We start from the raw sequence: 17,247 nt of genomic DNA on the forward strand, positions 1-17,247 counted from the left end.
TTTGTTTTTTTGTAGAGATGAGGCCTCGCTGAATTGCCTAGGCTGGTCTCGAACTCCTTAGCTCAAGCGATCCTCCAGCCTTGGCCTCCCAAAGTGCTAGGATTACAGGCATAAGCAACGGTGCCTGCTATTCTTTGATTTTTATTTTTATTGATTTTATTATTTTTTTGAGACAGAGTCTTGCTCTGTCGCCCAGGCTGGAGTGCAGTGGTGTGATCTCAGCTCACTGTAACCTCCGCTTCCCGGGTTCAAGCGATTCTCATGTCTCAGCCTCCCAAGTAGCTGGGATTACAGACATGCACCACCATGCCTGGCTAATGTTTGTATTTTTGGTAGAGATGGGGTTTCACCATGTTGGCCAGGCTGGTCTTGAACTCCTGACCTCAGGTGATCCACCTGCCTCGGCCTCCCAAAGTTCTGGGATTACAGGCGTGAGCCATCATGCCTAGACAATTCTTTCATTTTTAAAAGATGCTTATTGCCACCAAAAATGAGTTTATTATTCACAAATCAGGTCACGGCCCACAATTTTAAAAATATTGCCTTAAAGTTCTTTTAGTCCAATACCCTGGATAGTTATGGATGAAGAGAGGTAGGGTTAGAGACGGGACTTATCCAGGTCACTCTGGGATTCAGAGCAATATCTAGGATGGGGCATCGGGGCTCTGGAGTTTTAATCAACTGCTTTTTGCCCTGTATTTTACACTTAGAATTTTCTTAATGGGTCTTGGTTATCCCAGTGACATTATTGTTGAGGTGCATCCAGTGCTTAGGCAGGTCACAGCAACAACGGCGTGTGTGCGTGTGTGTGTGTGATGTTCCCCAGCCGCATGATCAGCACAGTGGAATATCATCTCAGCCACTGATTGTCAGCTCAGTGCTGGCCTCTAGAAGCTAAGCCTTATGGAATCCTGCATGTGGATCCTCCTCGATGATTTCTCTTACCTGAGTACCCCTGGTGGGCCTGGCTTAGCAACGGTTTGTGTGATAGCTCAGAAAACAAGCATTAAGTCCATCAGCACATTATACAAATTAAATAGGCAGAGTCACTTGCCACTGTCAAAGGATTGGCTTCTGAAATGCAGAAGGTGGAAGTTCTCATGTGACCCCATCCTTGCCCTGTAGAATGCCACCCAGAGGATGTTTGAAATTGACTATAGCCGGGACTGCTTCCTCAAGGATGGTCAGCCATTTCGCTACATCTCAGGAAGCATTCACTACTCCCGCGTGCCCCGCTTCTACTGGAAGGACCGGCTGCTGAAGATGAAGATGGCTGGGCTGAACGCCATCCAGACGTAAGTAGAAGGGCATGTGGCTCTCACCTAGGCCTGAACACCCACTCTGGAGAGAGGATACAACTGTATTTCTCAGGGTGGCTATTTTATTGCTCAGAAATGGGAAATGGTCCAGTGTGATGTTCTGGGAGGGGCTTGTCATGAGCTGGACTGGCCCTTTTTCAAATAATTAACTACTTCTTCCAATCTTCAATTTTAATCATCAGAAATCATTAAATAAATAGCTTAAAAAGGCAAAGGATGGGGGAAGCAAACAGAAGTAACAATGATTGAGCACTTACCAGATACAGGGCACTTTATACTAGTGATTCCATTTCCTCGAGATAGGTATTATCGTTCCTGTTTATAGCTGATGAAACTGAAATTTGCCCAAGGCCATATCTTTGGTCAGAAGTTCAGCTAGTATTTGAAGGGAAGGGAAGGCATGCAGGCAGCTGTAGCACAGGTATGGCTGTAGTCATACAAAAAGCTAGGTTAACAGGAGAAAAGCACAACAGATATGTTTTATCTGACATGAGAGTCTTCAGAAAAGAAGACCCAAGGAAAACTTTTTACACTTAGATTCCATGAAAGGTTCTGACCTAATGGTAGTAGACTGAAGTGGGAAACCCACAAGGCCTGCCTCAACAGATTCTTCTTGGCCTTTCTGGGTGGCATTCCTTCCTTCTGGGTATGGAGTAGGACCCCTCTGCAATGAGGGTCTAGAAGGGAGAAGGGAGAGGTGACCTTTCTAGGTTTTCTGGCTTGCTTTGGGAGAGAGGGGTTCTAATTTCTATGACCCACACTGGGGAAGATGAATTCTGGTTTGACTTGCTTCAGGGGAGAAGGAGGGGTGGGAGACAGAAGAGCCGGAGAAGGTCAGAGAAAGAAGATTTGCTCCTAAGGCCTTCCAATCTCCTTTAGTTCAAAGTACTCAGCATGCCGAGGTGCCATGCTTTGGGGTATTGTTTTCTGAGCCCCAATACCAGAATAAGCCTTGTGCTTAGGTAGATTTCTGAAACCCAGTTTGGCTTTGTGGTTCTGCTGGGGTAATTGTATAACTTCAGGGTATAGAATTATCCCAATAGCTATCTCTCTGCATCTCTTCTGCTATTGCAAAGTAACTAACTAACAGGGAAGAAAGTTGGTGTGGCTGGCTGCTCTGGCTTTTGCAGTGCCGATGTGGATTGCTGATAACTTTTCAAAGATAAAGAGTGAGAAAACCCAGAGGCAGATTCCGAAGATAGATAGTGAGGGAGAACTCACTCATTATTCTGGTTCTAAGGCCACTGGCAGAGTGAACCCAAGTTCACCTGTTTATAATTCCAACACTGAGTTCTGGAAGACCAAGACTGTTCCAGGGAACCCTGAAATCATGGGATCACACACATGCAAAATGACACAACCCAGGGTCTTCAAAGAGAGCTTTGTGATGGTAATGGATGGCTCCGTATTTAACTTTGTATCCCATGCTGTCTGTAGGTAGACAGAGGAGCTGGTAGGAGGTTTTGTCATTTTACCTCCTGCCACATGATTCCTGACAAAATCTTTTATCAGAGGATCTAGGGGTTGGAGTTTTTCCTACACGTACTAAAAATTATTTCTTCAAAAAATAAATATGTCTCTTACTACTTTTCAGCAAAATATTCTTATTTTTCCTAAGCCTTACATGGGCATATACAATTTTTATTTTTATTTATTAAAACAATTTTTTAGAGCTGGGGTCTTGCTCTGTCACCTGGCTGGAATGTAGTGGCTCAATCATAGTACACTGAAACCTTAAAGTGGGCCCAGGTGATCCTCCCACCTCAGCCTCCTGAGTAGTTGGGATTACAGGCACTGCTACCATACCAGCTAATTTTTTTGTTTTGCTTTGTTTTTAGAGATGAGGTCTCACTATGTTTCCCATGGTGGTCTTCAACTCCTGGCCTCAAGCGATCCTACTGCTTTGGCCTCCCAGAGTGCAGGGATTACAGAAGAGAGCTACTGTGCCCAGCTATAATTTTTATGTAATAGGAATTAGTGCTGATATAATTCTGGAGTTTTCTTTGTTGTTGATTTTAAGAAGTGTCCCCACCAAGTTTGACTAGCTTGGGGAGCTGCTGTAAAAATTCATAACAAGGCCCTTCCCAAGAGGCTGCCAAACGGGAAGGTCTATGTGTCCTGTGGTTTATGGTTCTACACCCTATCTTTCTCTACAGACAGTTTAGAAATTTATATAGGATATCTGGATTTTTGAGCTCTTTCCCCTTCCACAGAGCACCTCAATTCAATTATTTATGCAAAATATAAAAAGCTAAAAACATGACTTAGAAACAAATATATAATGGACATATGTCAGAAATTTATTTGCCTGGATAAAGAAAATGTGGTACATATACACCACGGAATACTACAAAATCACAAAAAAGAATGAGATCATGTCCTTTACAGCAACTTGGATGCAGCTGGAGGCTATTATCCTGAGAAAACACAGGGACGGAAAACCAAATACCACATGTTCTCACTTATAAGTGGTAGCTAAACATCGAGTACATATGGACACAAAGAAGGGAACAACAGACAATGGGGCCTACTTGAGGGTGGAGGGTGGGAGGAGGGTGAATACCCCTATCGTGTACTAGGCAGATTATCTGGGTGACTAAATAATCTGTACACCAAACCCCCATGACATGCGATTTACCTGTATAACAAACCTGTACATGTACCCCGAACCTAAAATGAAAATTTTAAAAAATTCATTTAACTTATTACCAAGGAAACTAGCTAGATGGTAAGGCTAATTCAAAGGAGAATTTGAGGAAGGGAGGTTTATAGTCAGTCAAGAAAGGCATGTTCAAATAAAGTTATCTTTAGAGATAAAACTGGTTAATATCATAAAGGGCAATGAATGAAAGAGTAACCTTTGGAGTTGTCTTCTCTGTATGACAATCATTTGTTTCTCTCCCAGGCAATAATCTACAAATTAATCTGTAACTTCAAAGTTCTTCCCTTAATCAATAGTAAATAAGTCAAACAAAATATTTCCCCTAAAGAATGAAAGAACCCTCAGTGGGCCCATTGGATAGTCCTCCATTATAACATGGAAAGGAAATGCAGTCACCCTTTTGCCTTATATCCAAATTCCGGATAATTTTTCTTTTCTTTATTTATTTTGACACAGGGTCTCACTTTGTCATCCAGTCTGGAGTGCAGTGGCACAATCACAGCTCACTGCAGCTTCAACCTCCCGAGCTTAAGCAAACCTCCACCTCAAGCCTCCAGGGTAACTGGGACCACAGGCATGCACCCTGGCTAATTTTTTTGTGTTTTTTTGTAGAGACAGGGGGTTTCACCATGTTGCCCAGGCTGGTGTCAAACTCCTGGGCTCAAGCCATCTGCCCACCGTGGCTTCCCAGAGTGCTGGGATTAGAGGCCTGAGCCACTGTGCCCAGCCTTGGATAATTTTTCCTCCAAAGCGCCTTCTCCCTCTTATCCATGTGTTAGCAATAGTCCTAATGAGGCCCTTTCCCCACCCTTCCTTCTTCTTGACTCTGCCAAGTATCCAGGAAGGGGCTGTGTGTGTTTTGGCAGGTATGTGCCCTGGAACTTTCATGAGCCCTGGCCAGGACAGTACCAGTTTTCTGAGGACCATGATGTGGAATATTTTCTTCGGCTGGCTCATGAGCTGGGACTGCTGGTTATCCTGAGGCCCGGGCCCTACATCTGTGCAGAGTGGGAAATGGTGAGTGTGGCTAGACTGGGCTCTACCTGGTGTGTGTGAGCTGGCAGGCAGCAGCTCTGGGGCAAAGGGAATTAAAGCAGACCTGCATTCCAGAGAGCATGGGGCCTGGGACTGTACCCAGCACAGGTGTCTTTTACCTTGGCAGGGTGCCCAGGCAGAGAGAAACAGGCCAGGGTCAGGGCATGGGCTCTCCTCTTGGTAGTCACTCACATAACTCAGCTTGCTCATCTGTAAGAAGCAGTTAATGGAATCTTCTGTATCTACCTCACAGGGTATTTGTGAAATTAAATTGAAAAATCTTTATGATAAGGGCTTTGGTCCTTAAAACATGGCATTCATGCAGAGTGATCTTAATTGTCCTACATTCCAATTTCTAACTTCTCTGCAAGTTATAAACCAAAAAGCCCAGCTCAAATACCCCTTGTCCCTTGAAGCTTTTATTCTTTTCCATAACTACTAATAGTAATTTCTGCCTCCTCTGAGCACCCTTCATGGAACGGACATTATAATGGCTTGTTTTCCCTGAACTAGGGAGGATTACCTGCTTGGCTGCTAGAGAAAGAATCTATTCTTCTCCGCTCTTCTGACCCAGGTAGGTTGTTACAGATGTCTTGAGAAGATTTATAAAAGCTTCAGGCTAGGTGCGGTGGCTCACGCCTGTAATCCTAGCACTTTGGGAGGCTGAGGCAGGTGGATTACCTGAGGTTGGGAGTTCGAGACCAGGCTGGCCAGCATGGCAAAACCTCGCCTCTACTAAAAATACAAAAAATCAGCTGGGCGTGGTGGTGGGCACCTGTAATCCCAGCTACTCAGGAGGCTGAGGCAGGAGGATTGCTTGAACCCCGGAGGTGGAGGTTGCAGTGAACCGAGATTGTGTCAATGCAGTATAGCCTGGGCGACAGAGCGTGACTCTGTCTCAAAACAAACAAACAAAAAAGCTTCAACAATTTATATCAAAAGGGGGAGGTATTTTGAAGGCTAGGGTACCTCTGCACAAATACTTTTGAAAGTTTAGTGAAAGTCTGAGTGTTTATCACTGACCGGTGCATAGCAACAAACTAAACCTCTAGGAAATTAGGCTTTGAACTACTTAACCAGATCTTACTGATAAACTGGTAATTCTTTGAATTGGCATTGAGCCCTGTTTGCGGTTGACCAACTGACTTCAATGCTTTCTCTTCCTATTTACTTAGCATATTCCACAGCCAGTGATAGCACCCAGCTAATCAAAATGACAAGCCAGGCATGGTGACTCACACCTGTAATCTCAGCACTTTGGGATGCCAAGGTGGAGGGATTGCTTGAGCCCGGGAGTTTGATACCAACCTAGGTAACATAGCGAGACCCTATCTCTATAAAAAATTTAAAAATTAGCCAGGTGTGCTGGCACGTGCCTGTAGTCTGGGAGGCTGAGGTGGGAGGATTGCTTGAGCCTGGGAGGTTGAGGCTGCAGTGAGCCATGAATGGACCACTGCACTCCAGCCTGGGCAACAGAGAGGGACTTTGTCTCAAAAAAAGAAATAAGGCTGGGCATAGTGGCTCATGCCTGTAATCCCAGTACTTTGAGAGGCTGAGGCAGGTGGATCACCTGAGGTCAGGAGTTTGAGACCAGCCTGACCAACATAAAGAAACTCTGTCTCTACTAAAAATACAAAATTAGCCGGGTGTGGTGGTGCATGCCTGTAATCCCAGCTACTTGGGAGGCTGAGGCAGGAGAATTGCTTGAAGCTGGGAGGCAGAGGTTGCAGTGAGCCCAGATTGCACCATTGCATTCCTGCCTGGGCAGCAAGAGTGAAACTCTGTGTCAAAAAAAAGAAAAGAAAAACAAAATGACAGTTTCTGGGATGGTGTCATTGGATTGCTTGGTAGCTGCAATGCTTTCTATTTTTTGGCCACTTTTATAGAGCAATGTGTAAATGATAGTTTTTTTCTTTGTCTTACTCCAGTACCTTCATGTTTTGCACGCTTAGCATATCATTGGTGTTTTCACATGTAGTAACTCATTTAATCTTTATGCCAACTTTATGTGGCATGCACTTTTATTATTCCTATTTGACAATATAAATATATAATTTATTAGAACTTCATTTTATACAGAAAAAAAGCCTTCCTGTGACTGAGAAGAGGATACACTGTTCAGTCACTCTTTTCTTCATTCAGCAAACGTTGCTTGGATATGTTCTATGCTCCAGGCTTTGTGTCCTATGGCAAGGATAGTGTCTTAGTCCGTTTTCTGTTGCTTGTAACAGAATACCTGAAACTGAGTAATTATAAAGAAAAGCATTTATTTCCTACAGTTATGGAGGCCGAGAAGTTCAAGGTGGAGGGGCTGTATCTGGTGAGGGCCTTCTTGCTGGTGGGGACTCTGCAGAGTCCTGAGGGGGCACAGGGCATCACATGGTGAGGGGGCTGAGTGTCCTAGCTCAGATCTCTCTCCCTCTTCTTATAAAGCCACCAGTCCCATTCCCATGATGACCCATGAATCCATTAACCTATTAATCTATTAATCCATGAGTGGATTGATCTACTTATGAGGGCTGAGCCCTCATGACCCAACACCTCTTAAAGGCCCCACCTCTCAATACTACCACATTGGGGATTCGATTTCAACATGAGTTTCAGAGGGACAAACATTCCAACCATAGCAGATGGATACAGGCACACTAGTCCTTGTCCCCTGAGGAGCTCAGCTGAGGAGACAACTACATGCAGGACAACTTTTATGAGGCTTTTACTTCAGAAGGTACTTGTCGAGTCCTGTATATCCTGATCTCTGCTGCCAGCCCTGGTGTAATAAGGCTGCACTGGTGTCTCTTTGTACTAAATCATAATTTTTTTTTTTTTTTTGAGACAGAGTTTCACTCTTGTTGCGCAAGCTGGAGTGCAATGGTGCGATCTTGGCTCACCACAACCTCCACCTCCCGGGTTCAAGCAATTCTCCTGCCTCAGCCTCCCAAGTAGCTGGGATTACAGGCATGTGCCACCACGCCCAGCTAATTTTGCATTTTTAGTAGAGACAGAGTTTCTCCATGTTGGTCAGGCTGGTCTCGAACTCCCGACATCAGGTGATCTGCCTGCCTCGGCCTCCCAAAGTGCTAGGATTACAGGCGTGAGCCACTGCACCCAGCCAGAAAACTCAGAATGTTTTTTAAAAGTTTACGGATTTGTGTTGGGCCACATTCAAAGCCATCCTGGGCTGCATGTGGCTTGCAGGCTGGGGTTGGACAAGCTTGTGTTAAACTTTTCTTGTTTTCCAGATTACCTGGCAGCTGTGGACAAGTGGTTGGGAGTCCTTCTGCCCAAGATGAAGCCTCTCCTCTATCAGAATGGAGGGCCAGTTATAACAGTGCAGGTAACCCTGGAGTTGAGCATGGATGGATTGGGGGAGGGGTTCTCATCCATCTACATTATATAAATGATAGAAGTGATGCAGACATGAGACTCATAGATCTGTTTCTTTAAGAGGTAATGCCACAGATAGTGCTTTTAGTTCAATTGCATTTGGGAAGGCATTGCCATTTTTGAATGCCTGCTATGTGGCAGGCTTTGTGCTGGGTGCCTTGTAAATGCTATTCAATTCTTCCAACCACCCTCTCTTTTCAGTGAGGAAGTTTGAAAAGGTTAAGTGACTTGGCCAAGATCACCCAGCCAGCAGGTGGCAGGATTAGGATAGCGCCCTAATTCTGTGGATCCCAGAGTTTGTCTCTGTTTCTCCTGCAATATTGTTTTCTGGCAGCAGGCATGCAGTGTGGACTGAAACACTTTGGTATCGGCACTGCCTTGGCAGTCAGATAACCCTGGAATGGAGAAGGATGTGGTCAATTGGGGCTGTTATGTTTCCTCTCTTGCTTCCTGCCCCATTCTCCTTCTTCTGTGTGTTCTTGGCTCTGCAAGGACTAATATACTGTGGTGTACATTGAACTTCAACAGTTTTTGGTGTTGGTAAAATACTTAGGTGAAACATAAAACCATATTCATTGGACACATTGACCAAGGATGCCACAGATGCTCTTTTTTTTTTTTTTTTTTTGAGAGTCTCATTCCGTTGCCCAGGCTGGAGTGCAGTGGGGCAATCTCGGCTTACTGCACCCTCCGCCTCCTGAGTTCAGGCAATTCTTCCACCTCAGCCTCCCATGTAGCTGGGATTACAGGCGCATCCCACCATGCCTGGCTAATTTTTGTATTTTTAGTAGAGACGGGGTTTCGCCATATTGGCCAGGCTGGTCTCAAACTCCTGACCTCAGGTGATCTGCCCGCCGGGCCACCGTGCCCGGCTATGACCAAGGATGCTCTTATGGAAAAGAGTACAGGTTTTTTTTTTTGAGACAGAGTCTCTGTCGCCCAGGCTGGAATGCAGTGGCACGATCTCGGCTCACTGCAACCTCTGCCTCCCAGGTTCAGGTGACCCTCCTATGTCAGCCTCCCAAGTAGCTGGCATTACAGGCGTGCACCACGATGCCTGGCTATGTTTTTGTATTTTTAGTAGAGACAAGGTTTCACCATGTTGACCAGGCTGGTCTCAAACTCCTGACCTCAGGTGATCCACCCACCTCAGCCTCCCAAATTGCTGGGATTACAGGCGTGAGCCACCATGCCCAGCCATGACCAAGGATGCTTTTATGGAAAAAGAGTAAAGTTATGTAAAAGTGGCTGCATCCTGGACATCCCAGGGATGCAAAGTGGCACTCCCTAGGGGAGTGTGGGCCAGGCTTCCTTCTTATGAACAGTACTATAGGCAGCTTGTGGGGATGGATCATGGTAGAGTGGGAGCGTGGGCACTGCCTTGCCTTTCAGGTGTAGGTGGACAGAGGTGCTGAGAGGGCTGCACTGGCCAGGATGTCCGTTCTGAGGCTTTGTGGTGGGAGGAGATGTCTTCTTGAGAGAGGCCAGGTTGCTGCTCACAGAGGGATGTGTGAGTAGACCCCCTTGCCCCTATCTTTTACCGCCTTGAGTCTGTACTGGTTAAGCTAATAGGAACCACATTTTCCTACATGAAGATATCAAGTCTGAAACTTGAGTGCGTCTTTGCTCTGCATGGCTGTGTCGTCTTCCTTTCTTCTGGTCTCAGGTGCAAGCTCTCTTTTGATGCCGTCTTTTTTTCAGTCTCTGCTTCTCCTTGAATCACTTTTAATTTCTGCTCACAACTTTTCTGCCCCTTTTGGTTTTGGAAATGCCACAAAAAGTATAATCAAGTATTAATTCTGCAGAGGAGAATGAAGTTGACTGTTGTGGAGATATTTCTTCTTGTGTCCATCCCTAGCAACCTCAGATGACTTTAACTTGACCCTGGGTCCTGTCAGGTGACTCTGTCCTCCTCCTCCTCATCCTCTCCCCTTCCCATCTCCACATGCTTGAATCCCACCTAATCATTTTTGCCCCTTGTTTACAAAATAAACAAGTATAGAGAGACATAAGAAAGCAGAAAAAACATAATTGTTACTCAAACCTCAGGGGCCATAAGCAAAGCTCTTCACATTTTGGGAGTTTCCTTGAATATATATATATATATATATTTTTTTTTTTTTTTTTTGAGACGGAGTCTCGCTCTGTCGCCCAGGCTGGAGTGCAGTGGCGCGATCTCGGCTCACTGCAAGCTCCGCCTCCCGGGTTCACGCCATTCTCCTGCCTCAGCCTCTCCGAGTAGCTGGGACTACAGGCGCCCGCCACCACGCCCGGCTAATTTTTTGTATTTTTAGTAGAGACGGGGTTTCACCGTGGTCTCGATCTCCTGACCTCGTGATCCGCCCGCCTCGGCCTCCCAAAGTGCTGGGATTACAAGCGTGAGCCACCGCGCCCGGCCTCCTTGAATATTTTTTATGCCTTTTTTTTCTTCTTACTTACAGAGTAAGTTCATTCCATATGACCTATTTTCTGTGTGGCTTTTTTTGCTTCATTCTTTGTCATGAGCATTTTTTCATATCGTTCAAAATTCTTTCATCATCTTTTATGGTTGTCCTACTTACCTTCTGACGCACAGTTCCTATACATGTTCCCTCTGTCTGGAAGCCGTCCCAGTTGACATATTGGCTTCCGTAGGACTTTCAGAACCGTCACTGGCGCCTCCTTTTGTGAAGCACATGTGGGAGCAGTTTCATCCCTGACACTGTGTCTCTAGATTGCTGGCCCTCCACGCCTCTGCCTGGTAGCCATGAGGGCACATCATGCGTTTGTGAACATCACATACCCACCGAACGGCTCTGGAATGGAATAGAAGCTGATTGCTTTGATAAGAAGGAACCGGGGGATTTGTAGACAGTAATTCTTTTTGTTGTTGTTATTGTTTTTGTTTTTTGAGACAGAGTCTCACTCTGTTACCAGGCTGAGTGCAGTGATGAGATCTCGGCTCACTGCAACCTCCACCTCCCGGGTTCAAGCGATCCTCCTGCCTCAGCCTCCTGAGTAGCTGGGACTACAGGTGCGGGCAACCACGCCAGCTAATTCTGTGTGTTTTTAGTAGAGATGAGGTTTCACCATGTTGCTCAGGATGGTCTGAATCTCTTGACCTCGTGATGCGCCCGCCTCAGCCTCCCAAAGTGCTGGGATTAAAGCCGTGAGCCACTGTGCCAGACCTGTAGACAGTATTTCTATGTGTAAAGATTTCTGTAAAAGGGCCAAGGCTGATGGCTCAATGCCCATAATCCCAGCACTTTGGGAGGCCGAGGCAGGAGGATCTCTTGAGCCCAGGAGTTCAAGACCAGCCTGGGCAACATAGTGAAACTCCATCTCTACAAAAAATTTAAAAATTAGCTGGGTATGCTGCCATGCACCTGTGTTCCCAGCCATTCAGAGGGCAGAGACAGGAGAATCACTTGAGCCTGGGAGGTTGGGGCTGCGGTGAGCCGTGATCACACCACTCACTGCACTCCAACGTGGGCAAAAAAGTGAGACTCTGTCTCAAAAAAATAAAGATTTCTGTAAAAGCTGATTTCTGTCTCTGTCTTAATTCATGTTGAAGGGTAGAAAATGGTGGCTTTCGTCAATTCTTGATGCTGGTTTTCTCTCTCGGTGCTCAGAGTTTGAGATGGCCAGGGAGGAGCTACATGTTTGCAGCCAGGGTAAAAATGAGTCAGACCAGAAGGCTCAAATCCCTGTCTGAGAACATTTAGGGCCCTCAACACTGTTGTATTACAGATACAGGAAGCCAGGTCTGTGCCTTTATTCATCGTCATGATTCAGTCAGATATGCAGATGTTTCTCTTTTGGGGGGATTAGCTGAGCCAGTGCCACCTATGATGGTTTGCATATGTGGATGTTTATCTCAGTTTCTACCTGAAAAAACTAAAGCCATTGATAATATCCAAGGTGAAAATAATTAGGAGTGGACGACCTTCCACCCACAGCTTAACTTCATCCAATTAACAGGGCATTCATCATGAGGTAATAAGCCTATTTATGACTGTTTGGAAGATCAACATCTTTAAAAGTCTCTGGTGCTTAAGGAGCTTACAGAATGGAGACAGTTACTCTAAAACAAAGACCTGCAAATTATGGCTGCCACCTACATTTTTTTGTAAGTAAAAGTATATTGGAATCGCCACACTGTTTATATATTGTCTGTGGCCACTTTTGTACTGTAGTGGCAGAGTTGAGTAGTTGAGATGGAGACCTCTATGGCTGCAACACCTAAAATATTTACTCTCTGGTGGTTTTTTGTTTGTTTTCTCTGTCACCCAGGCTGGAGTCCAGTGGCGCAATCTCTGCTCATGGCAACCTCTGCCTCCTGGGTTCAAGCAATTCTTGCGTCTCAGCCTCTCAAATAGCTGGGATTACAGGCACCTGCCACCATGCCTGGCTAATTTTTTTTGTATTTTTAGTAGAGATGGGGTTTCACCATGTTGGCCAGGCTGGTTTCAAACTCCTGACCTCAGATGATCCACCCGCCTCAGCCTCCCAAAGTACTAGGATTACAGGCGTGAGCCACCACGCCCAGCCTGGTGTTTTATTTAAAAAGTGTGTTGACTCCTGCTCTAGAAACATCAGTGTTCCTCTGAACCTAGCCATGACTTTTTCTATGGGTTTTTCAAGCCTTTTCATTTGTGTGTTTCCCCCACCCCCAGCCTTCACACACCTTTTTTTTTTCCTAATTGGTAGTAACATAGAACTTGAGTAGAGTCTTAGCTGCTAGCATTTTGAGCACTTACTAGATGCCAGATCTGTGCAAAGTTCTAGTCATTTATTGACTCAGTTAATCCTCATGATAACCCAACGAGTTAGGTACACTTTACAGGTAGAGTCCCATGGGTAGGAAGTGGCAGAGCTCAGATTTGCATGTAGACAGTTGGGCCTTTGCCAGCCGTGCCCGTGACTAGAAATCTAAGCTGCCTCGCAATTGTGCTTTTCTCGCTCTCTCAAAACCTAACCAAATTATGTGTACGCATTTTTAACAAGCCTGTTTATTTTAGGGTATATGATACAATGATGATAATGGATAAATAAGACCTGGAAAAGCAAGATGATAAGAAAACCAAGGTTGGGTTGGGGCATGGGGGTGGGAGAAAGAGAACACGAGGTGCAGAGGCTGTGAGACCATTTAGTTGCTGGAGCTGACTTTTAAGATCTTGAGCTCTGAATTTCTTGACAGCCAGATGATAAAAAGGAGACACAGTCATGTAAGTAGCACTTATAAAGGAGGAGAAAAGAACCTTGCCAGTATTTACAAAGCTCTTCTTAGCATTTATCTAAATTATTGCAAAAGGAACTTTCATGGAACTCATCAGTGGGAGTTTTCTACTCTTGTAAGCAGCAAATACTTCCTCTTCCAGGATGGTTTCATGACCAGTGAAGTCTCTGTCCTGGGCATGCGTCCTACAGTCTGTTTTACTTCTTGAACCCCAAATCTGAAAGTATTGCCAGAGGGATTCTCTCTGAGAGAAGGATCATTCATGAAACCATGTGGGAGGCAGGACTGTGCAGATAATGACAGCAGCATTTAATTCATTTTCGTCACTCACCATTCTTCTCCCACTCTCCAACTCTGCACGTGGACGAAGTCGAGCTGTTGGTGATGTCAAATATGTAGGAATACCCTCTACCCATTCCCTTCCCAAGTTCAGAGGCTTTTCTTCTAGAACTACCTCGGGCTGTCCCTCCAAGGAACCTTCCCTAACAATCTCTCCCAGGCACTCAGGCTAAGCACCTCTTTTCTGGGACTCACATTTTCTTGTGCTTATGTTTAAAGATCACGTATTTCCAGGATCACAAATATTTTTGTATTATGTGCATGTTAAAATTTTACGGTTGGGTATTTTTTAATTTTTTATAAATGAAATATAGCATACATATGTAAATGTGCTGTATAATGAATCACTATGGTGTGAACACCCACATAAACACCAACCAAGGTCAGGAAACAGCACGTGGCCAGTGTCCTAGAAGCTTCCCAGGTGTCCTTGTTGATCATACACCATTTCATCGCACTGTCCTGACTCTTATGACCATTGGTTTTCTGCTTTTCTTTATACTTTTACCACCTATGTGTGTACTCAGACTTTATAGTTTGGTTTTGATTGTTTTGAATTTTCTCCAAAGGGGATTGTACTGTATGTATTTTTCAGTGTCATGCTTCTTTCACTTCACATTATATTCCTAAGGTTCTTTGGTGTATTGGGTAGAGCTGAAGTTCATTTGTTTTATTGCTTGAGAGCAATGTTTCTTAACCTGTTTTTTTCATCATTGCCCCCAAGGATCCCTTCTAAACTTTTTTTCTAATTGCCTTCTCCTCTCCACCATGAAATTTTAATACCTGAGATATTGTATATTGGTTTATTTGCTCTGTGTGTGTGTGTATATATACATATGTTTTATATAAATAAGGAATATTTTTTTATCCCCAAAGCATCAATTTTTGCCCCCTTGGGGATGCTACCCACCTCATGGGGAATGCATGCTTCAGAGCAGGGACCCCACCCTCAGCACTATTGCTATGTTGCACCTGATAATTCTTCACTGTGGGGCTTCCATGTGCACTGTGGGATGTCTAGCAGCATCCCTGGGCCTCTACCCACTGGATGCCATGAGCATGTCTGCCGAGGTATGACAACCACAAACATTTCCAGACATAGCCACATGTCCCCTGTGGGGCTAAAGAGCTTCTGGTTGAGAACCACTGATGTTATTGAGCACAAACAACACCGGTGTGTGTGTGACAGCAGGTCAAATAAACATGCTGTGTCTGCCCCTGGCATTCACACTTCTTATTGCCATGGAGGTTTTGCATAGTATATTAAGGGAAAACACAATTACAACTGGTGCATATAATATGATGCCAGTTTTGAAGAAAGAAAACACTGCTGTATATTATTTGTGTATATTTGGGGAGTATGTGGGTCTGTGGAAATCTAGACGGCTGTATACTAAAATGCTTGCAGTGATTATCTCCGGGCAATGGAATTAATGGATACTTTTCCTGTTTTCTTTTCATTTTTCTAACATTTCTACCATGAGAAGGTATTATTTATGTGATGTTTAAAGTATCTACTTTCTATTCTAGGGAAGAATACCACTACAGTCTGAACACCAGTTTGGTGTTTTTTTGTTTTTCTTATTTCTCAGTGGTGGGAGAGGGTTAATAGGAGGTAAACTTTTATGGTGAATTGTTGGTGTTGTTTTTTTAGTCAGTTTTGAGGTCTGAGTGAAGGAAAGTTTTCTGGTAATCATTAAGCCTTGTCATCTTAGCAGATGCTCAGATATTTTCCCACCCAAAAGCTTGCATTAGGGTGGCCACATTGGGATCTCCTCATTTTTCCCTGCTCTTTTTTCACTCACAGGTTGAAAATGAATATGGCAGCTACTTTGCCTGTGATTTTGACTACCTGCGCTTCCTGCAGGAGCGCTTTCGCCACCATCTGGGGGATGATGTGGTTCTGTTCACCACTGATGGAGCACATAAAACATTCCTGGAATGTGGGGCCCTGCAGGGCCTCTACGCCACGGTGGACTTTGGAACAGGTTGGTGTTTGTAGTAACAGAAATTGCAGCTTAAAATCAGCTTTTTACTCAGTCAGTTGCTCTGGGCAGCTGTTGTTTTAAGTGTCATGGGCAGATTGAGATTTTTCACGTTTTCATTTTTCAAGAAACAGATAGAATAGAATACTTGCACCCCTCAGTAACAGAGGGTTATCTGTAGACCAAGAGCTTCCAGGGTAGCTGCATCTTCAGCAATGGTGGAGCTAGCCTGGAACATGGAGTACTGCTGTCTCAGGGGCTGGGCTGGCCCACCCAAGATGAAGAAGCAGGTGGGCGGCTCCAGCTGTGAGAAGCTCTACCTTGAGGCAGTCACCTTTTAGGCTGTGTCTGGGGTGCGCTTTTCTGCTCTTTCTGCCCTCCCTGTCCTCCCACCTTGGCAGGACACTCGGGGTTATGCCTTGGCCGTAGCCAACCTTGAGGTTGGCCACTGGCTGGGAACTTACCTTACACTTTGTTATCTTTCTGCATAACTTAGAACACTGAACTGTCAGGGCTGGAGATGGTTTGGCAGATGCTACAAAGGCTGTGCCAGATTCCTTACACAGTGCTGTGCAAACTGTGGAGATGCTGCAAGTGAAAGTTACAGATGGGTGGGCAATGTGGTTAGGATGCTTCTGGCCATAAGTAAGATTAAGAGAGACTTCATTTAGGGGAGCGGTTTTCATAAAGGATATGACAGCTATATTCGTCCATGCTTGCACTGCTCTAAATAAATACCAGAGACTGGGTAATTTACAAAGAAAAGAGGTTTAATTGACTCACAGGCTGTATAAGAAGCCTGGTGGCACCAGCTTCTGGGGAGGCCTTAGGAAACCTCAAATCATGGCAGAAGGCAAAGGAAAAGCAGGCACGTCTTCCGTGGCCAGAGCAGGAGGAAGAGATAGGAGGGGAAGTGCCACACACTTTTAAACAACCAGATCGCATAACTCATTCACTCACTATCAGGAGAATAGCACTGAGGGGATGGTGCTAACCCATTCACAAGAACCCTGCCACCATGATCCAGTCACCTGCCACCAGGCCCTATCTCCAACACTGGGGATTACAGTTTGACATGAGATTTGGTGGGGACACAGGTCTAACACAGATCCAAACCATATCAACAGCTAAATGTCTGACTAGACTTTTTTTGTGTGTGTGGCTATGAAAGACATTATTGAGAAACTGCAATCTTTGAATAAAGACTGTAGATTATTGTATCAGTGTAATTTCCTGATTTTTATAAGTATATTGTGTTTATTTAAAGAATGCGTTTGTTCTGAGAGAATGAACACTGAAGTATTT

At 44.8% G+C, this 17,247-nt stretch overlaps 1 protein-coding gene across 3 annotated transcripts in view; it reads left to right on the forward strand.

Annotated features, from left to right (window-relative positions):
* GLB1 (galactosidase beta 1) overlaps window positions 1–17,247 on the forward strand; it is a 114,249-nt gene that overhangs the window by 32,897 nt on the left and 64,105 nt on the right. For all 3 annotated transcript variants that reach the window (XM_032162206.2, XM_032162205.2, XM_032162207.2), the window contains exons 2-6: window positions 1,126–1,295; window positions 4,848–4,998; window positions 5,530–5,590; window positions 8,256–8,350; window positions 15,765–15,945. In XM_032162206.2, coding sequence (XP_032018097.2) covers window positions 1,126–1,295; window positions 4,848–4,998; window positions 5,530–5,590; window positions 8,256–8,350; window positions 15,765–15,945 — 658 coding nt within the window. The remainder of the gene's footprint in view (window positions 1–1,125; window positions 1,296–4,847; window positions 4,999–5,529; window positions 5,591–8,255; window positions 8,351–15,764; window positions 15,946–17,247) is intronic.

The sequence above is a fragment of the Hylobates moloch genome, unplaced genomic scaffold, assembly GCF_009828535.3.
Source record: "Hylobates moloch isolate HMO894 unplaced genomic scaffold, HMol_V3 SCAFFOLD_8, whole genome shotgun sequence".
Taxonomy (NCBI): Eukaryota; Metazoa; Chordata; class Mammalia; order Primates; family Hylobatidae; genus Hylobates; species Hylobates moloch.